Source organism: Hypoxylon fragiforme (genome assembly GCF_022984875.1).
Source record: "Hypoxylon fragiforme strain CBS 206.31 chromosome Unknown GGS25scaffold_9, whole genome shotgun sequence".
NCBI lineage: Eukaryota > Fungi > Ascomycota > Sordariomycetes > Xylariales > Hypoxylaceae > Hypoxylon > Hypoxylon fragiforme.
The window spans coordinates 2465145-2486030 of record NW_026054764.1 but is presented as its reverse complement, the minus strand read 5'-3'; the positions used below and the strand labels follow the sequence as shown (position 1 = coordinate 2486030).

Here is a 20886-nt window from a genome sequence, read left to right as displayed (position 1 = left end):
CTCCGCCATCCTTTCATTCGTCTCCCTGCTGGCTCAGATCGCTCTTTTGGTTATTTGTTTTATTTGGTTCGGATCCGTCTACTTCTAAGGTGCTCGACGTTGGGAAATAGGTCATATTTTTAATAATCACAATAGCGACGGAAAAAGACAAGACGATCACTTGAAGAAGAGGAGGAAAAAAAGAAAAGGGCAGGAATCAACTCATCCACCGATTCGTTCACTCGCTTCCGATCGCGTTCGCCATCAGTCGCACTCTACAAAGTATAGAACTGCCGTCGCAGGTCGACACATTTAATCCAGATTCGCATGTTGGGACGAGGAAGAATTCACCGCCACAATGGATCTCCTCACTCTTGCAAAGAAGCAGCTCTCTGCGAGTAAACTTATCTTTCACGTCCTATTTTGGGGCGTGCACTGGGGCTTTTTTGCTTATGGATGGTGCGTTATTACTATTTATTGTTCTTTGGTAATTGTATTGTCTGCAGATTATTGACTATGAACACAGGTGGAAGCAAAATGCCGACACGAAATTAGCGGCCCTCAACATGCTGCAGTACTCGGTGTGGATATCGCGAGGTGCTGGCTTGGTCTTGGCCATTGACGGAACACTGATTCTATTCCCGGTATGCCGAACGGTAGTGCGATGGATAAGACCGAAGATCAGATGGCTCCCTCTAGACGAGAACATCTGGTTCCATCGCCAGGTCGCCTATGCCATGCTAATTTTCACCATCCTCCATGTCTCTTCGCATTACGTCAAGTAAGTCTTTCTCTCCAAACTAGTGGACTCCAGAAGCAAACAGGTCTAACGGCTTTCTTAGTTTCTTCAACGTGGAGAAGACCCAGCTCCGACAGGTCACCGCCGTCGAGATCCACTACACCCAAGCCGGCGGTGTTACTGGCCACGTCATGCTCCTCTGCATGCTGTTGATGTACACCACCGCGCACCACCGCATCCGCCAGCAATCGTTCGAGACCTTCTGGTACACGCACCATCTCTTCATCCCCTTCTTCCTCGGACTTTACACCCACGCTGTCGGCTGCTTCGTTCGTGACACGGTCGACCCCGTATCTCCCTTTGCCGGAGACTTCTTCTGGGAGCACTGCATCGGTTATCAGGGATGGCGATGGGAGCTGTTTGCTGGAGCTGGTTACTTGGCAGAGCGTCTTTACCGTGAGATTCGGGCTAAGCGCTTGACCAAGATCACGCGAGTCGTTCGTCATCCATATGGTGAGAAATCTACCCATATTAATAATAGACTGCATGGTATTTGGGTACTAACACTTTTCCAGACGTCGTGGAGATCCAGTTCGAAAAGCCGTCTTTCAAGTACAAGGCCGGCCAGTGGCTGTTCTTGCAAGTCCCCTCAGTCTCCAGCTACCAATGGCACCCGTTCACCATCACGTCCTGCCCCTACGACCCGTACGTCTCCGTGCACGTCCGACAAGTCGGCGACTTCACCCGCGCACTCGGTGACGCCGTCGGTGCGGGTGGCGCCCAGGCGAAACTCTACGAAGGCGTCGACCCGATGGGCATGTACGAGGTCGCCCTCCAGAACGGCGAGCAGATGCCCCTCCTCCGAATCGACGGCCCCTACGGCGCCCCCGCCGAAGACGTGTTCGAGAACGAGATCGCCGTCCTCATCGGCACCGGCATCGGCGTCACGCCGTGGGCGTCCATCCTCAAGAACATCTGGCACCTGCGCAACAGCCCGAACCCGCCGCGCCGCCTCCGCCGCGTGGAGTTCATCTGGGTGTGCAAGGACACGGGCTCGTTCGAGTGGTTCCAGACGCTGCTGTCCTCGCTGGAAAGCCAGAGCAACGAGGCGGCGCGCATCCCCGGAAGCAACGGCGTCGAGTTCCTCAAGATCCACACGTTCCTCACGCAGAAGCTCGACATGGACACGACGCAGAACATCGTCCTCAACAGCGTCGGCGCCGACCACGACCCCCTGACCGAGCTCAAGTCCCGCACCAACTTCGGGCGCCCCAACTTCCCGAGGATATTCGACGGCATGCGAGAGGGTATCCTGGACCGCACGTACATCAATGGCCTCGAGGGCAGCATGCAGACGACTGTCGGTGTCTATTTCTGCGGTCCTTCTGTAGCTGGTATGCTTTAACCCCCTTAATTGTATCCTCATTGCCCCGTGAAAGTTTACTTGCTAACTTGAGTTCCTTCTAGCTCGTGATATCCAAAAAGCGACGAGGGCAGCGACTACGAAGGAAGTGCGCTTCCGGTTCTGGAAGGAGCATTTCTAAACGCGTATAATGTATATATATATATATCTACCTATATATATATATATATATATGAAATTTAAGTTACCCAGGTCTGGATATGACTAGTCGTTTTTTTTTCAGAATATTCGGGGGGCGCGTGGCTTTCACGGATACAAGTGAGATGACGAGTGAGTGTGTGGGTGGGTTGACGGGGATGCGATTTTTCTACGCCTTGAAGGGACCTCATGATATATAACCTACCTAGGTATACTACATCCAGTTACTGCGTAGGTACCTAGTCAACCACGGCCTATCTAATCTACAAATAACCTTGGGATTTCATCTGATCTGAGACGATGGAATGAACGATCGATGCTAGGTATACAGTACTGGGCACTCTGAGGGATAGGAGGTGAAGTTTTTCTGGAAGAGAGGAGGAGGGGTGGGGTTTTCTATATCATACTATTATATCTATATACCTACCTACCTGCTACTTTCACGAGCAATATGAATCTTTATTTACTTACTTTTTTTTGAACTACGTATTACGTTTCTTCCCTTCCTATCATTTCTGCTGTGTTTACGCTTGGTGATATTGGTAATACCTACCTAGGTTAGGTACGTACTTGGTACAGTAATAAAGAAAATACCAAGCTTACATACGTGATAGGATGGCAGAGAGAGAGAGAGAGATGCTGGGCAGCATTCTGGGTAAAGATACCCACCCAGGCAAGCATCGATCGATCTCTGGCATCAGATCAAATGACGAGCCCGAAATGCAAAAGCGACGCACCTATGTAGGACTGCTGCGGACATACTGTACCTACCCAGGCTACCTATCATGTATCGTCATCTCGTTTCCAATCGGCCTGGAACCCGGCGTGTCGCAGCCTCAAGTTTGCTGCTTACTACTAGGTACCTACCCTTCAGTCCTAGACACGTAGGTACCTAGGTAGGTATTCAAACGAGGCGTTTCCGCTCGCTCGCTTCTTTTTTCTTCCCTCTCCCCTAGAATCCTTATAGGTACTCATAAGGCAGCAGTCTATGGTCTCGCTACTCTTAAGCACAGCCGCCTTCGCGTGGTTAGGTTGGTTGGTTGGGTAGGGTAGGGTAGGGTAGGTACCTTAACCTAAGCATCAGGGGGGGGGGGGGGGGGGGGAGAGGAAAGGAATCAAAGCGCTTGGCGAAACGAAACGGCTCTCGAAACCAGGGGGCGGTGTCTACTTTTTTTTTTCTTTTTCTTTCTTTGCACGTTTTTTTCACCTGTATATCTAGTTTCCAGTGAGGTTTTGGAAGAACCCCTTGATTAGACGAGTTCTCATTGGCCACCTAGGTACCTAGGCCAAGTAGGTAGGTAGGTAGGTAGCTGCAAACTACACGATGCTCTGAGCTGAGTTTCAGCGACGGCGCAGACCGCAAACGGGAATTGGCATCGTTGCCGGAAGGTGGAACCCCCTTTGAAGAAGCTATTCTTTTGATGCCTCGTTTGGTTTGAAATCAACACCAGGGCGTTTAGTTGAAGATGGACGTCAGGCTTGAGTAGGTACTAGTTAGGTATGTATACTAGGTACCTAGGTATGTGTGTATCCACGACGGCTTTTGGGACCCTCTCGTTCAGACTAATATCAACTGGTGACACCCTCCTCATTCGAGTCCGTATTTCTCGAGCGATACGAGACGCCAATCTCATGGATTCTTAGGCAAGTAAAGTTACCTATTCTTGTCGGAATGGAAATGAAATGAAGGCCATGAACCGCGGGCTCCTCGTCGTACAATGGCACTTCTAGCGGGATAGCATCTGCGTCGATGCCCTTTGACCGCAACAAGAACCCGGTGAAATGGCCGGGTCGCCGCATCGGTGTAATCTAACACCTACACCGTGACCCGACGTCGTCAAATGCCACTCTTATTTATCTTTCTCCCTTATAAAGAGGCGCGTAGAAATCGAATGGGTTTGTCAACAAACCTCTCAGTAATCGATCCAGTTGTATACCTATGTAGGTATGTAGGTAGCGTAGGCCCAAGGACAAACACTCCCACTTCTTCACATCTATAAGGTCAATATTTATGTATGTGACACATGCAGGTAGGCACACAGAATCATAGATGAGGTAATTTCATCATATAAATAATGACTGGCATCATTTGATTTTGCTTATGTTAGAATTCTCGGCATAGAAGCCCGGCACCAACAAAGACACAAGTATACCTGGGTAGGGTAAGATGTGCGCATTGGCCAATGAATATCTAGTGTTTACATAGTATACTCCACCACAGCACCGATTTTTTTTCACCATCCCCTGTCTTGTCTTGGCTTGGACTAAGAAGACTTATTAAGCCATTCATGGACATGCTTAACTCAAGTGCGGTGTAAGTCTCTAGCATCGAACCCCTATAGTTATAGGTCTAGGCTAGGTCAACAACAACACCACCATGGCTTCACATACTCCAGACGGCGAAGGGGCTGCTCCTCGCGATAGCCATACTATCACCGAGCGCACTCCACTCTTATCAGACTCCCCATCTGCATCTACCTCTGCCTCCGTATCCGAGAGCAGCACCATCACCAGCACCCCCAGCTTCCAATCCGAGCTGTACCTCCTCACATCATACTCCCTCCCCCTCATCACCACCTACCTCCTGCAATACTCCTACAGCGTAATCACCACCTTCGTCGCGGGGCACCTCAGCGCCTCCGCCCTCGCCGCCGCCAGCATCGGCATGACAGCCATGAACATCGTCGGCTTCGCCACCATCGAGGGCATGGCCACCGCCCTCGACACCCTCTGCGCGCAGGCCTACGGCTCCGGCAACCTCCCCGGCGTGGGGCTGCACGTGCAGCGGATGCTCCTCGTCATGGCGCTTGCCATCGTGCCCATCGCCGCTATCTGGGCGTTCTCGCCGTGGATTTTATCCTTCTTCGTGCGCCAGCCCGAGCTCGCCGTCATGGCGGGCTCTTTTTTACGGGCTAGTATTCTGGGGCTGCCGGGGTACGCGGGCTTCGAGGCCGGCAAGCGCTTCCTCCAGGCGCAGGGCGCGTTCCGTCCCGCGATGCTGGTGCTGCTCGTCTGCACGCCCGTCAACGCGCTGCTGAGCTGGCTGCTGGCCTTCCGGCTGGCCATGGGGCTCGAGGGCGCGGCGCTCGCCGTCGCGATCACGAATACCCTGCGCCCCCTTCTCCTCCTCTTATACATCGCCTCGCCGTGGGGGAAGTGGTCTCGGTGTTGCTGGGGCGGCTTTTCCCGCGACGCGCTGGCGGTGCGCAAATGGGGACCGGTTATCAGACTCTCGTGCGCGGGGTCGGCGGTGAATCTGGGCGAGTGGTTCGCGTCGGAGGTGCTGTCGTTCAGCACGGCGTACCTGAGCACGCGGCACCTCGCCGCGCAGTCCGTGCTGACGACCGTCTCCATCATGTCGTGGCACATCCCCTTCTCCGTCAGCGTTGCCGTCAGCACGCGCATCGGGCACCTCGTGGGCGCGGGGCTGCTGCCTACGGCGCGGCGTGCGGCGCTACTATACTCGGTGGTTTTCACGGTGATCGGGGTGGTCGATGGGGGCGTTATCTTTGCGCTGCGAGATAGTCTGCCCCCGTTTTTTTCGGATGACAAGAGGGTTTGTGAGCTCGCGGCAAACACGATGCTCACGGTTGCGGTGTTCCAGGTCATCGACTCGATTATTAACTGCACCAACGGTCTGCTGCGCGGCCTCGGGCGCCAGGGGTTCGCCGCGTGGGTCGTCTTCGCGGTCAACTACCTCGGGGCCGTTCCCCTGGCTATGTGGCTCGAGCTGGGGTCGCCTGGCTGGGGGCTGCAGGGGGTGTGGATCGGGCTCGGGTGCGGCATGGTGGTGATTGCTGTGGTCGAGGGGATCTATATGAAGATGATGCGGTGGGAGGATTGCGTGGAGAGTGCGAAGGAACGGGAGGAGGGTGAGTAGATGCGGAGAGTTGCCCTTGCGACTCGGTTCTTGGTTATTTATATATACGTGCCTGCCTTTTAGCATAGAAGTGATATTTTAGGGGCGATGGTGTCGAAGATCCCTTATGGGTATTGGTAAGATGCCTGCATTGTAACTCTGGGTAAACTTGGAGGTAACCTCAACATTTAGGTGGTTATGGTTAGATATTCAACAACGACTTTAGATACTATCATATCCAGAACAGCCTTCACGACAACCCTCTGAGTTTGAGTTATTGTAGATACCTGACTACCTGGTACTTACCCAGATGAGTGCTAGGTAGATTCAATATAGGGTTACCTGGAAGAGACAGTGGCGCACTATCCGTCATTATAACTCCAGGGTGGTTGTGTGCTCGATGGTAGGTATCGTTCGCCATGTTGCTTTTAAGAGGCGCCAAGACAGTGAAGACACCCTGGTAGGTCAAGCGGGGACATAAGGCGAGATGCATTGCCGACGCACAATGTGTAGTTACCTAATCATGGCGGGGTAACTAGTACCTGTCCGTCACAAGGGTTCCCTACTAGATACCCCGCTAAACACATTAAACACTACCTAGTACTAGTACTGTACTAGTACTGTACTACTAAAGGATTACTTCCCAAACATTTAACAGGATTACTTCCCAATAAGGCAATACGGTTACCATCTTTTTATTTTCTTCAATTCAATTCTTCAACGCAAGTCATTTTTTAGTTTCTCCCACACTGAGTCATTCCATCATTTTTCAATGTTCAATCACATAACCTATCTTATACCTAGTTATACCTAGTTATACCTACCTAGGGTAGTATATCTAGCTCAACTATACATAGATAGAGTAGCATGGACTCTTCTACTCACAAGCAAGCACCGGACTGGTCGCCATCGTCGTGGCGTCCTAAAGACAACAAGCATGCTGCCGTGTACGCAGATCCTCGAGCCCTTAAACGTGCCACTGACGAGCTAAACCAGCTCCCTCCTATTGTCCATCCTCGTGAGATTGCGCAACTCAAGGCAAACTTGCGAGATGTCGCCCGTGGTGAAGCTTTCCTCTTGCAAGGAGGTGATTGCGCTGAATTGTTTGACTACTGCCGTGCCGATGCCATCGAATCAAAGATCAAGCTGCTTCTGCAGATGAGCCTTGTCCTCATATGGGGAGCTGACAAGCGTGTCGTCCGCATTGGCCGCATGGCGGGGCAGTATGCCAAGCCGAGATCCAGCCCGACTGAGAAGGTTGTGGATGAGGATGGAGTAACCAAGGAGGTCCCCTCATTCCGTGGTGATATCTTGAACGGTTACCGTCTTGAAGACCGTGAACTTGACCCTCAGCGACTTGTCAAGTATGATTAACCCATTTCCTTTCATCACTCTTCATAACATCCAGTAACAATTAGATGCTAACATCTCATCTAGGGCTTACCATCACTCAGCAGCCACGCTCAACTATGTACGAGCAGCCATCGCGTCTGGAATCGCAGACCTTCACCAGCCTCTTAACTGGAGTCTAGGCCATGTCAAGGATCCTGAGCTTAAAGCCAAGTACACCGAAGCCGTGCGCTTCCTTCACGACATGTTGCGCTTCATGCACACTATCGGCGCCGACCGCAGTCCCAAGCTCGACACCGTGGACTTGTACACCAGCCACGAGGGCCTCCTACTCGAATATGAAGAAAGCCTCACTCGTCTAATGGAGAAGCCTGTCCTCCCCGGAGACAGCGAGAGCATCGCTGCCAATGGGCCAGCAGCACCCACCAAGCCCCAGAAGGAGTACTACAATACCTCAGCCCACTTCCTCTGGATCGGCGACCGCACACGCCAGGTCAACGGCGCCCACGTCGAGTTCTTCCGCGGCATCGCCAACCCCATCGGCATCAAAGTCGGGCCCACGACCCCAACCTCCGATATTCTAGAGCTTTTGCACACGCTCAACCCCTCGCGCGAAGTCGGCAAGATCACCCTGATCACCCGCTTCGGCGCCTCCCGCGTGCGCGAGCTCCTGCCCGCCCATATCCGCGCCGTCGAAGGGTCCGCGTATAAGGGGTGCTGCATCTGGCAGTGCGACCCGATGCACGGCAACACGCGCTCGACGGCGACCAACATCAAGACGCGCCGCTTCGGCGACATCTTCGACGAGCTCAAGGAGACGATCGCCGTGCACCGCGAAGAGGGCAGCTACCTCGGCGGCGTGCACCTCGAGCTCACCGGCGACGCCGTGACGGAGTGTGTGGGTGGTAGTGAAGGGCTCGTGGAGGACGACCTCTCGACTAACTACACCAGCTTCTGCGACCCAAGACTCAATGAGAAGCAGGCCCTTGAGCTCACTTTCTTGATCGCTGATAGCTTCCGTCAGGAGAGGAAGGATCTTAACCACCATTAAGTGGTCTTTAAGTCACGCAGGTCACTCCAGTTGTGCTGTCAAGAATCAAGAAGATTGTAAAAGGGGGGAAGTTATGGATATGGAAATCGATGTGAATTCCACCCCCCACGTGAACGCAAAAGGATGCATGCAAGCCTCTTTGTGCAGTGAACCCAACACCCAACTTAGTCGTACCTACTCCTCCAACATTACTACTATGATACGACACGTGTTTCTCTTACCGTTTCTCATCTTTCATTTTTTTTCCATCTATGATCGTTACCCATACTTTTCTTTCTTTCGACAACGGCATTTAATTCGAGCCAACACGCATGCCACAGAGAAAGAATACGAACGAAACGAACGAACAAATGGCCGGAAAGGAAAATTGAAGAATGAACACCAAGGAAATAATGATATGATACGAAATCCTCCGAAACGGAAAAGAAGACGAAAACAGAAACCCCCCCCTTTTCAAGGGACACAAAAAAGAACCAATACACACACCCACACGCACAGAGTATCCTTACCCAAATCAAATGAAAGCAATGAAGCAAAATTAGGTTGTATATACCATACCCATACCGAAAAAAAAATTCACAGTTGGCGGGCGGAGTGGATAGACAAAAGTTAAGGGGGCATTAGGGGCATGTTAATGGTAATGAAATGTGGCGGGTGAGGAAAATAGGGGGGTCGGGGGGAGTCTGGGGAAAAGCAAAAGATTGAATTTTGAGATTGAAGCAAAATAACTGGAGGGAAAGTAATTGAAGGAAAGGAAAATCTTGGAAGTTTCTTTTGAGATTGAGTGGCAAGAGGTCAAGGGATTCGATGCTACTTATACACTATACAATACACTATACCTACCTACCTACCTACCTACCTACCTACCTACCTACCTACCTACCTACATTCATACCTAGTACCTCCTACTAGGTTAGTACTTACACGTACCCTCTACTTACTAGTTACTTGGTACATGCTTTTCAGTTTTTTACCTCGCAGGAAAAGGATAGGATAGGATAGGAGAGGATGAGTTTAGGTTGAGCACCTGTATGATAGATACCTAGATAATTGGCGAGCAAGCAAGTTGAAGTTGAAGTTGAAGCAAGTACCTACCTACCTACTCTTAAGACAGACAACAAGGCCACGCATTCATTACCTTGCCTGAGTGGTACAGCTAACTAGGTAGGTATGACTAACTACCTCCTATATATATCCAATACCTACTACAATTTACCACCAGTCTTATCCGCACACCCACTATTATCCCACCAAAATTGCCAAAACTTACCAACTTCATTATCCATTTACAAGTGCAAAATAAATCGTAAAAATACAGATTCTAATCCAAGATTATAGAGAATTGCTTTAAATTATCACCGAAATGTGTTTTAATATATTATATGGTACGTAATGTACTTTTATAAAGCAAAAAAGACAAAGGAGAAAACTTCCCACCTAAAAATCTCAAAATTGTTAGAAGACAACAATATTTCAACTTCACTGACACTTTATTAATAAAGTATTAGATTGATAGCAAATTCTTCACTTTAGACTAAAATATATCCTAAATGTCTACTAGAATGATATTTTTTAAGATTTTCGCATATTTTTTTAATATTATTAAAGAGCTCCTAAAGTTGGTGAGTTTTGGTGGGATATTGGTTAGGCGTGCGGATAAGATTGATAGGTAAGTGTAGGTAGTATATATATATGGGTAATAACTATGCATGTATGCATACAAATATAGTATAGTATAGTATAGTATAGTATATCCACAACCCCCCTCACCACCGCAGCGCATCAAGAAGAAAGTAATTAGCTTATGTATGTATACCTACTAGGTAAACCTTTCCACACGAGCATACATATATACACATAATAGTCTTACCCTTAACCCCTAGGTATAGATAACCCCCATAGCCCCCCTAGCCCCCCTAGCCCCCCTGGCTCCCATAATGCTCATGACCCCTAAGCCATACACATACACATACACATGCTCCTATCTCCCTATCCATGGATAACCTCTACCTTTTTTACCGCTTGACCTGCAATGTGCAATGCTTGCCTTTACCCCGTTTACCAGTTACCCCAATAACCCCCCCTTATATGCTCCTATATGCTCCAGCCACCTGTCACTTTAAGCTATGAGCTTGCTTATTCATGCTTTCAAGAAAAGAAATGGATAAAAGGGGGACTTCAGGTCGTGAGCCTTCACTTCAACTTCAACCTCCTAAAAGAGATTTTTTTTTGGAGAAGGGAGACAGGGATAATGGAAGGGGACGAAGCCCATTCAGGCCGTCTGGAATTAAAAAAAAGGCACCAACCATGCACGGATGTAAATTGTAGTAGGTATTTTCCCCATTTCTCCATTCACCCCTTTATATCACGTGAACGCCTGACCTGCCTGCCTGCCTGCCTGCCTGGCCTTATCTTTATAAGGTCTCATCGGAAACAGAAACAAATTTGGCAAAAATGGAAAGGAAAGAAGCAGCAGGAAAAAAAAGTTGGAGGGGATAAGAATAACAAAAAGCGCCGCTGCCGCTGCCGCCACCTCTGATTTCCTTTAAATCATCGGGTTTCCTAAACGCCGGCTGGATATAAAGTAGTAGACGCCAAAAACGCGCACATGATTCGAGTGGAATGGCTCTAGACACAAGTTTCCCTTAGGTTCGATTACCGGCACCGCCGGCATCACCACCAACTCCAACACTCCTTCCATCCCAGCATCCTATCCTCGTTCAAACACGGGGAAGGCAATAAAGCAAAACACTTGGACCCGAATTGGTATTATTCCTGTCACCGTGACGGCTTCCGCAAAGGCGACCCTCTCACTCCCACTTGTTCTAATTTCTGCACGTTCTCTTCCGTAAGGGAATCGCCTTCGGAAAGGGCATGTGACATAGATGATTTGGTAGGATTCTTGTTATTGATGCCGTCAGCAGCGTCGATGAGCTTATCATCTCTTAGCTGCATAGCCAGCTCATCGCTGTCGAGCTGCCTCGACGGCTGGGATATGCCAAAAGGGAAAGTGGTCATCTCGTGTGAACCGTTCCTGGTCGTGATTGGTCTAGGCGTGAGCAGATTCGTACGGTCATCATCCCCGTTACTATCCGCATCATCCAAAGTTGGATTCTCATCCGGCGTTTTCGGATTCTGGTAGGCACTGGTGAAGCCAAACGTAGCTGGCGTCGGTATGTCCGCACTCACACAATGGCTCGCAGATTCAGAGCAGTCAGAGATGGATGGGTTTGCAGAGGATGATGACATCGAATCTGCTTTCCGGCGGGTTTTGCTCCATCTCACCAACATTCTCTCGAGCGTATTGCTTTTGACAGGCTTGGATAGATAATCATCCATACCTGCCTTCGTACACTTTTCCTTGTCCCCTTGGATGGCCGAAGCGGTCATGGCCACGATGGGCACATCATGAGCATAGGCCTTATATGGTACGTGATGACGCAGTATATGCGTGCACTTATACCCATCGATCACTGGCATCTGGACGTCCATTAAGATAATATCCGGTTTAGTTAATTTGCCTTCCCTACACCCTTGGAGATAATCAAGAGCCTCCTTCCCGTTCCAGGCCGCGCAAACCTTGAAGCCAAGTTTCTTGATAGTCTTCGTGGCAATCTGTTGGTTGACCGCACTAGATCGATCCATGTTAATAAACCGAACACCTGTAACTCAAAACCGTAGAGAAAATAGACTTACTTATCCTCGACTACAAGAATCTGAATCTTGGCACGTTCCGCTCTCGGCATGTCTTCATTATCGTAAGTAAATGGTGACATTAAATTAGCAGGTCTCCTTCCCCGGTGTCGTTTTGGCTTATCTATTGGCTTCTGTAATGAATCGAGAGGTGGCGTTCCTAGAAAATGTTCATGTTCTGAACTGTTACATGAGACGCTCATTTCAGACTGCAATCGATCAGGCAGACGGCTGATATCGACGAGGGCGTCTCTTTGTGGAGTCTGCGGCTTGTTGAATGGTATCCAGAAAGTTGCGGTTGTGCCGCAATTAATGGTAGACTCCAATGTTATCCTTCCACGCATAAGATCGACTAGATTCTTTGATATTGTCAAACCTAGTCCTGTTCCTCCGAACTTTCTAGCTGTTGAGGCGTCCCCTTGACTGAACGGTTGAAAGAGACGCTTCAACACATCTTCTTCAATCCCAATTCCAGTGTCCTCGATAACGAATTTTATCTCAATAGTATCGCTTGTCTCCTTCTCTTTCCATACTGAGAATTTGACATAGCCAATGCTGGTGAATTTGATACTATTGGTAAGAAGATTCGTGATAATCTGGCGGACACGACCGGGATCGCCGAGAACGACGAGGTCATTCTCAATATCAGCTGAAATGTCAGAGTGGAAATCCAAGCTCTTTCTCTCGGCCGCGAAACTTAACATCTTGGACACATCCTGCACTATTACTGAGAGGGAGAATTGGACTTCTTCAATATCAAGACGACCCGACTCGACTTTGGAAAAGTCTAAGATGTCGTTAATGACAGTAAGGAGCGCATTTGCAGATCGGCTTAGGTTCTCTGCATATTCCCTCTGTTCATCATCCAGAGGAGAATCAAGTAGTAACTCGGCCATACCTATTACCCCCGTAATCGGTGTTCGAATTTCGTGAGACATCTGATAAAATGTTAACATATCAGAAAAGCCGGGGTGGTTTTCTTTCCACGGGATATAATACAACGTACATTTGCTAGGAACTGACTCTTCAGGCGACTCGCTTCTTTGGCTGCCGCCTCATTTGCCTTCAACTGCCTCTTCTCTTTAACCTGCTCCTCTAGATCTTGCTCTCGCTTCTTTAACTCTGTGACATCCATGATGACACCGATCACACCTTTGATTACGGGAGATGCATTCTGTCCATCCTGAGACACCTTCTCAATATGGGGAAGAAATCTGGTACGGTAAAAGCGGTTATCTATATACTCGTTAGAATGGCTCCCACAAAAAATGATCAGAATATACTTACCCAACGTGTGTTCGTGTACAGTCTCTGACGTACGCTCCCCGGAGAGAATAAGCTTCGCTGGCTCCAGGAAAGCTGGGAATTCGCCCGACCGCAACCGTGGATTCAAGGTCGTGAACACTTCGCCGATACTCTTTCCGACAAATGACTGTGGATCAGTTATCTCGGAACCTCCTCCCTCTTTATCCTCTCCTAGTGTATTCCAAGCCAACGCACCTTCCAGCATTGTCACATTAAGGTCATGATCAACAGAGAAGATCGTGGTGTGCGCGTGCGTAAGGACGCTTAGGAGCTGTTCTCTCGTTTGCTTCGCAGTCATTTTAGCCTCGAGGGCCTCATGCACATCAGTGCAGGTTCCGAACCACTTTTCAATCGCCCCCGTATGCTTATTTCTTAGTGGTAATGCGCGTCCTAGCATCCATCTCCACTCACCCTCTTTGCTTCGACATCGGTACTCGGCGGCATACGGTTCCCCTGTAACTAAGCAGTGTTTCCATCTTTTCCAGGGAGCAGGCATATCGTCCGGGTGGAATGGATGCTTCCAACTGTCGCCTATAGAGTCTTCTGGTGACAGTCCCGTATAATCGTACCAGCGGGTGTTGAAGAAATCATGTACGCCTTGGGGAGTGGCCGTCCATACCATCTGAGGCATCGTGTCACAGATCAGTTTGAACCTTTCTTCATCTGCGACCTTGATATCTGTGATTTCTTGAGCTAGGTGTGTAACATCTCGACACGTTATAATTCCTGCTACAACCTCTCCAGTTTCATCATTCGTAACGAGTTCCCCTAACACATCGTATACCACGTCTGAATTCTTTTTCCTATTGTGCATACCTATTCTCCACGAGGGAAAAGGTTTACGTTCCTTTATAAGCACAGAAATAGGTAGCTCAGATGACAGATACTTTCTTGTAAAGTCACCGTTCCAAACTTCCCACCGAGAAAGTAGATCGTACCCGTCATGAAACTCCCCATCGGTAACCGTAGTATCTAAGAAGAGATCGCGAGCGGCTCTGTTCATGACTGGTGAACTACCATCTATCCACATAGCTAATATCGGCATATCGGTCTTATCGAGAAGCGCATCCTTAATGATAGTCATCTTCTGAAGGATCGACGGAGTGCTCGATGGGGGTAGACGGGAAGGCGGCCCCATGGGTGGAAAATGGCTTGTCGAGACGGTGACGGAGCTAGGGCTAGTATTGAAGGGGTTGGAACTTGACGAATGGCCTGAGCTGAGCGAAGGGGGATTAGAATTTGATATGGATTTTCGTTCAGCGGCTTCTAATGTAGACACTCGAGCTACACGAACTCGTCTGCTGGCGGTGGGCGCAGCGGACGACTCGGCGTTGGTGAACGTCAAAGTAAAGTACGTTTGGTTATTTTCAATCTCCCATATCGTAATGATCATCTTCGCGAAGGTTTGACGCTCACTTCTCTTCAAATTAGGGCCATCCGGCATATTTGCGTTTTTGTGCATCACTACAACATCAACCGCAGAATCCAGAGCGGGCTTGCCTAAAATGCCAGAAGACATATCAGCTTTGGACTCATCCGATGTTGATGTTGAATTTGAATCGCCGTTCACATGGTTAGCAAGTGATATTGAAGAACCCTTGGCTTGCTTCGTACCCATCTCAAACACTAAGTCGTCCAAGAAGGCATCCCAAGAAACCCAAACTGGTCTGCCATCCTGAATCATATCAATGCCAATTTGCGAGAGCGTTTGTCCTCTTAAACTCTCGCATAGTGCATCGTCCGCCGGCAAAGGGGAAGCATCCACCACACCCAGCAACTTCCCCATGGCCTCGTTCGCCAGAACGACAGTCTTCAAATTGTTCAGTACCAACACAGGTACGGGCAGGAAGTTCATAGCAGTAAAGGCAAGTTGACCCGGGGTAATGAATGGCATTGTCAGCCTCAAAGGACTAGCGGACGCAGATCGCTTTTTTTCTCTTATCGGAGACATGGTCGGTGTGTCTCGCAGCATACGAGCACCACAGGCGGAGAGGGGATCTCCATCCCGAGCAGCATATGCTTGCTCAATGGAGCATGCGGGGGCATTGCAGCTCTCGTCCAACGTCCGATTCGGCGGCGGTACGATATCTGAAGTAAACGAGGGATCCGGGACCAGAGGATTCGGAGTGCTCAGTGTGTTTGGAGACGTCATGTCGCCGGAGCAGATGGCACGGATGGAAGAAAACCCATGAGCTACTACAACACACAGACGGACGGGGTCGAGGATTTGCGGAGGCGGATCGAAAGGAGGATTATTAAGGTTTGCTAGTCGTTGGCCATGAATCGAAAGGGAATGTTGGCAAAGTGCCAGGTGGTCAAGGGGGGTATTAGGTCTAAAGGGCCTTAGGCTTAGGGTCCTGTCTACCCTAGGCAGGTCTTACTAGGTACCTATGTAGGCAGGCAGGTAAAGGTTCTACGGGACGGGGTGGCCTCGAACGTTCGGTGACACTGGGAACAAGGTCGTACTGGGTAGGGTTTTCCGCTAGTTCAATGTTGTTTGCTTCTCCGTTTTCTTCGTCTTGGGAGCTTTGGAGCTTTGGAGATGCTCGACAAGTTGGACAAGTTCGAGATCGTCAGTCAAGATAATACATGTAGTCAAAATATTGCAAGATACATAGTACGAATAGATGCAGATGTGGATAAAGAATGCAAGCAAGCCACAATGCGGTTCTCTCTAGTTATTCGTCTGGCTGACTGGGCTGGCTGGGCTGGTTGTCTAACCGTCCGTCCGTCTACTTCGTACACAGAGGGAAAAAAAAGTAGTGGGATGGGGGAAGAGAGAATTGAATTAAGTTAAGATCTGTTAGAAGGTTCTTTGTGAAAAAAAAAAGAATGGGCCATTGTCGGTGTGCGGGAGGTATGCAACATTGAACTCAGTCAAGTTCAAATGCTCATACACAGTAGTATAACTACATAGTACCAGGTAGTTATAGGGTACCCAGTACTTTATGGAGCGTAGGTACAGCACATACTTACATGTAATACCTACAATGTACATATATATGTATGTATTGTACATACATGGTAGATGTCAAAGTACTTGCATGTGCATGTCTGTTATGTATGTATTCCATATGTATTCCATATGTATGTATGTATCAGTCTCAGGAAATCAAACATCTGAAGCTGACAAAGAAAGCTAGAAATGCCGGGAGCTACACCGTTCTGAGCTAGATTAGAACTCTGTAACCATGGACACTTCTGGGTACTGGGTAGTAGTCTAGTACTATGTAGATATTGAAGGTGCTACGTGTAAGTATTTGGAGGTCTCGGGTAACCGAAGAAGAAAATGAAATAAAATTAAACAAGTCGTCCGTTGTGTGTGATTTAGGTTTGGGTCTGGGTTTTGGGTTTGGGCTTGAGAAAGCACTTGCTTGTGTAGGTAGAAATAGCAGAAATGCAAATACATCCAATCCAAATACAATGCAGCTCCAGAGTCCAGGGCTGCTAGGAGGAAGGAACAGATCTAATGCAACTGTAAGTGACTATCAATTCCAGGGTCCTATGTTAGGCGATCCAATCGATGATCTTTGGGGGTCTAAATTGAAAGTGGGCCCTTCTTATGGGGCCTAGAGCACTACCGTACCAGGTACCATCTTTCCTATACTCAAGTGCTCCTGTCTTGTCGGTTCGTGATTGGAGCATTTTTGAGAGTAGACGACTTCCGGATTGGGGGCATCGACGAAAGGTACTGTAACTACCTAGTTAGTACCTAGTTACTACTGTAGCTACTAGTAGGCACTGCCTAGGCACTTACCTAAGGTAAAGCAGCACATAATACACTACTTACATACACTACTTGCATACACTACAATTAGTTATTTCCTCAGTGCTATTCCCATTCGATGCAAGGGATGTCGAATAGACTAAAGCTAACCTTATCTTCCCACTCTAGTTGTTCCATCTTTCGTATTTCGTACAGCCAAAGCCAACAAAAATAGAAGATTAGTGAATGGGCTAAGTGCGTGCCTAGGACTCTAGGAGGGCCTAGTATATTAGTGGCCTGGCTAGCAAGCAGCATTATCAATCTTGCTGCAGACTTCCAAACGCCATACAAACTTGTATCTAGTGCTACCTACTAGGTGGTATATTTATTACTATAGGGGAGCAGACTAGTTCCGGTAAAACCTGATGCCGACATACCACCTACGTAAAGGCATCCATACATTAACATAAGAAGTTGGCAATAAATACCAGACATTACGGCGTTGAAAAAAATTTAACTCCTCCTAGGTACGTTACTTGGCATGATGTGATAAAATAGATCGATAAGCGGTTGTACTATGTAACGGCGACCAGGCTATTTATTTCATAGGACTCCAGGAATGACGTCGTGGTACGATAATCCTCCGATCGAAAACAGAGCTTTCTTTTTTTTTCCAACGAACGAACCCGTCAGTCAGCTCAAGCCTTCCTTCCCCCGCGCGCCTAGCCACGGACTCAGCTCCGGAAAACCGTTGGTGGGTTGTCCAAAGCCTTACGTAGGATCAGCTTCTTTGCCTTGGCCTGAAACTCGCCAGATGCAGTATCACATCGCGTGTATATTGGCGTGTTTCGCAGCTAGGCAATGTAGCAGGGCATGATTCGCTGGGGTAGGTTGCGCTCTTGGGATGGGTGACATTTTCTGAACCGTTCATGATACCCAGGTAGGTACGGAATGCTGATTGGTGAATGTATACCTAGTATATTTTCAATGTTGGTTTAATGTTGTGTTAGCTGCACAAGTTCAACAAGTTTGGGGAAAAAAGGGTTGCGCAAAGATGTCACTCCATCTTGTGTAAGATGGAGAAGGTTAGCTGTTTTTTCGGATGATCGAATCGTCTTTTGAGAGCTTAATCTTAGGAGAATATAAGTCGGGTAAGATACCCAGAGACTGCTAAGGACAACTGGCTGTCAGATTGTCTAGTTGATGATGATGTCCTTCTCCTACAATAGCAAACGTTCGACGCCGTTGATTCACTATTGACTTGTTGATCTGTGACTCAATGTCACGAGAATGGATGCTCTCAAAGGGACTGTGCCAAATTATAGAGGTATATACTCTCATATCCTTCCATGCATACCCCTTATGCCCTTCATGACCCCCTGTCCCAAACAAGTCCTTACATTCAAAAAGGGGGGGGGGGGGGGGGGGGTATATCGTTAAATTCGTGAATGTCATAATCTCACCATTCTCTGCCCATATTATTACGATGACTGCTTGATAGCTCCACACATATCGCAAGACCACCACTGCCGCTCTCTTATTCTCCCACAAGACGAACACGTCCAGGTCGCTGGTTTTGCAGGGACCGTAGATTGGGGTGGTGGCATAGCTGACCTTGCGGTCGGTCTAGATCCTGAATTTGTCGAAGAAGCGTTGCGCTTAGTCGATGGTGGTGGTGGGGATTGGGTAAGATCTATAACCGTCCGTTCCCGCTTGGTCGATTGTTCGGCAAGGCTCTGAGTAATCTTGTCGGTCCTCTGCACACCACACGCGTCGCAACACAGGAAACTAGCCGGATTTTCGAGGGTGCAAATGTCGCACGTCCACATGATAGCTTTCTCTTTTCCCTTTCCCGAGTTCTGCCCGTTCTGGGTAGACGCTTGGTGTGGTGGTGGCTTTGCGCTCTTCTGCTCATCTTGCGCGGACGCATTGCCATATGTCCAAGATTGAACGCTTTCACTGGGTGAAATATAATCGTCACCTTTCTTAGCTTTTTCATCCTCTTGCACGAGCTCCCAAAGCGCCTGGGCTATCGCAGCCTCATTTGCAGCATCCTCTTCGGCCTGAGTCCTGAACCCATTCCTCGTAGCTGTATCAGCGATTTCCCGTATTTCGTCTTGCGTTTGGTTGTTGTTCGCACAGCCTCGAAGTGTATTACTGCGTCGTTCGATTGCATCGGCGATAACGTTTCTAATATCCTGTCCTGGCCGAGGGGCCACCCCGCCCAGGCGTTTCCCAGAGCCTGAGTTGAGCACACGGCGCTTCTCTGCTGCAGCCCGAGCTACCCTACGAGCTTCCTCTGCGGGTATTCTTCTGCCGCCTAAACGATGGCCATTTGTTAAGAAGCCTTCGCCAGTGTACCCTTTCATGACGAGTGCCTCATGCTCTTCTCGTAGTTGATTCCAAAGCGCATGGAATTTGGCATCGTGCGGCCCGTGAACATTATGAGTAAGCTCATGGAGCATCGTATCGACTACCTGCTCAATGGGAAGAAACTGATTGCGGTCTGTGGGATAGCGCAGCCGAAGGCATACCCTCTGACCCATATTAACATTGAGACCAAGAAGGTTACGCTCGTCCGGATAGAATTCAGTGAGCTGTCCGACCTTCCAGTTTCTCGCCCTCATTATAGGCTTTACTATAGAAGCCACCTTCTTAAGTGTGTGCAAAGCATCTTTCTCTCTAGGAAAGTCTGCCAGATGCGAGAACGAATGAATTAGGGGATCTATTTCGGTCATTGTGTGTAATTGGCGTTTAAATTTCGTAGATTTTAAAAAGATACGGTGGTGAAGAAAGAAAACAACAAAGACTAGCTTAGCCGTTGGCGACTTGAAGATGCCTCGAATACATTTAAGACAGCAAGGCCACCTATTGGCACCTAAGCCATTAAACAAATTTCTAGAAACCACCAGTGTTTGTTAATGGCAAAAAGAAGAAGAAAAACGCGCCACTTGACATGACTGGACGCGGAATTGAAATGGTTGCCTGACGGAAGCTGACAAACAGCGAAAGTATGTAACTATTGGAGCCTTATGTATATAGAGGGCCGGATGCTCTTACTGAAACCAGCCCAGCTTTAGCAAACACATTCATCACTAAATCCTCTTAGCTTTCCCATCGAAGCCATCAACGCTTGTACGTACTCCCTATGACACTCCCTATGACCGAGAGCATCATATATATATTATATCATCACTTGACTTGACTCGGGCGAGATGATCAGATAAAGGCCTACATAGTTACATCCATACCTAGGTAGGTACGCAGATATTCGTACCAGTTTACTGTACACCCAAGTAGCTCACCACCTCACAAAATACCACCACAAATCTCAAGACATTCATAGTAAGTCTCGGCTCTCATCTTTTCCCTTCCCTTCTCTCTACTACCTATATTACATTACCCATAGTAAACTCCATCATCACAAATCACAGCATAGCACTCATATTACATCACGATATCGCAAGGGGAGCGAGGAGTAAAACCCTCAAACTCAGCGAAAGCACAGCAAGCCTATCCTCAAGGGGACGGAGGAGAAGAATCGTCTTTTCGATGCTAACAGATGAAAGTATTCTGCACTTTGCCTTTAGGCGAGGATGCCTTACTAGCTAGATACGTGCGTACGTCCCACGCCCCCACGCCT

The 20886-nt window shown here is 48.7% G+C and overlaps 5 protein-coding genes across 5 annotated transcripts; 3 read left to right on the top strand and 2 right to left on the bottom strand.

The window, feature by feature from the left end:
- Nucleotides 1-337: 337 nt before the first annotated feature.
- GGS25DRAFT_525786 (putative FAD binding protein) lies at nucleotides 338-2262 on the top strand (the record flags this gene model as incomplete). Its single annotated transcript, XM_049264862.1, has 5 exons — nucleotides 338-438; nucleotides 506-760; nucleotides 822-1231; nucleotides 1294-2112; nucleotides 2186-2262. The coding sequence occupies 5 exons, from the start codon at nucleotides 338-340 to the stop codon at nucleotides 2260-2262; spliced, it is 1662 nt and encodes a 553-aa protein (XP_049113398.1).
- Nucleotides 2263-4370: 2108 nt separating this feature from the next.
- On the top strand, nucleotides 4371-6286 carry GGS25DRAFT_463691 (MATE efflux family protein). The gene has a single exon (XM_049258953.1). The coding sequence runs from the start codon at nucleotides 4657-4659 to the stop codon at nucleotides 6157-6159; it is 1503 nt and encodes a 500-aa protein (XP_049113397.1). The 5' UTR covers nucleotides 4371-4656; the 3' UTR covers nucleotides 6160-6286.
- Nucleotides 6287-6830: 544 nt separating this feature from the next.
- On the top strand, nucleotides 6831-9218 carry GGS25DRAFT_508485 (3-deoxy-7-phosphoheptulonate synthase). The gene is made up of 2 exons (XM_049262481.1): nucleotides 6831-7502; nucleotides 7576-9218. The coding sequence occupies exons 1-2, from the start codon at nucleotides 7006-7008 to the stop codon at nucleotides 8537-8539; spliced, it is 1461 nt and encodes a 486-aa protein (XP_049113396.1). The 5' UTR covers nucleotides 6831-7005; the 3' UTR covers nucleotides 8540-9218.
- A 2099-nt stretch (nucleotides 9219-11317) lies between these two features.
- GGS25DRAFT_525783 (uncharacterized protein) lies at nucleotides 11318-15689 on the bottom strand (the record flags this gene model as incomplete). The annotated part of the gene is made up of 4 exons (XM_049264861.1): nucleotides 11318-12170; nucleotides 12236-13170; nucleotides 13239-13468; nucleotides 13520-15689. The coding sequence occupies 4 exons, from the start codon at nucleotides 15687-15689 to the stop codon at nucleotides 11318-11320; spliced, it is 4188 nt and encodes a 1395-aa protein (XP_049113395.1).
- A 2963-nt stretch (nucleotides 15690-18652) lies between these two features.
- GGS25DRAFT_508478 (WLM-domain-containing protein) lies at nucleotides 18653-20288 on the bottom strand. The gene has a single exon (XM_049262480.1). The coding sequence runs from the start codon at nucleotides 19979-19981 to the stop codon at nucleotides 18725-18727; it is 1257 nt and encodes a 418-aa protein (XP_049113394.1). The 5' UTR covers nucleotides 19982-20288; the 3' UTR covers nucleotides 18653-18724.
- Nucleotides 20289-20886: the final 598 nt, after the last annotated feature.

Bases quoted from the DNA above. Each gene is read 5' to 3' on its own strand.
- GGS25DRAFT_463691 (XM_049258953.1), top strand. From the start codon at position 4,657: ATGGCTTCACATACTCCAGACGGCGAAGGGGCTGCTCCTCGCGATAGC.
- GGS25DRAFT_508478 (XM_049262480.1), bottom strand. From the start codon at position 19,981: ATGACCGAAATAGATCCCCTAATTCATTCGTTCTCGCATCTGGCAGAC.
- GGS25DRAFT_508485 (XM_049262481.1), top strand. From the start codon at position 7,006: ATGGACTCTTCTACTCACAAGCAAGCACCGGACTGGTCGCCATCGTCG. The intron at 7,503-7,575 runs GTATGATTAACC...CATCTCATCTAG, and splicing joins GACCCTCAGCGACTTGTCAA to GGCTTACCATCACTCAGCAG.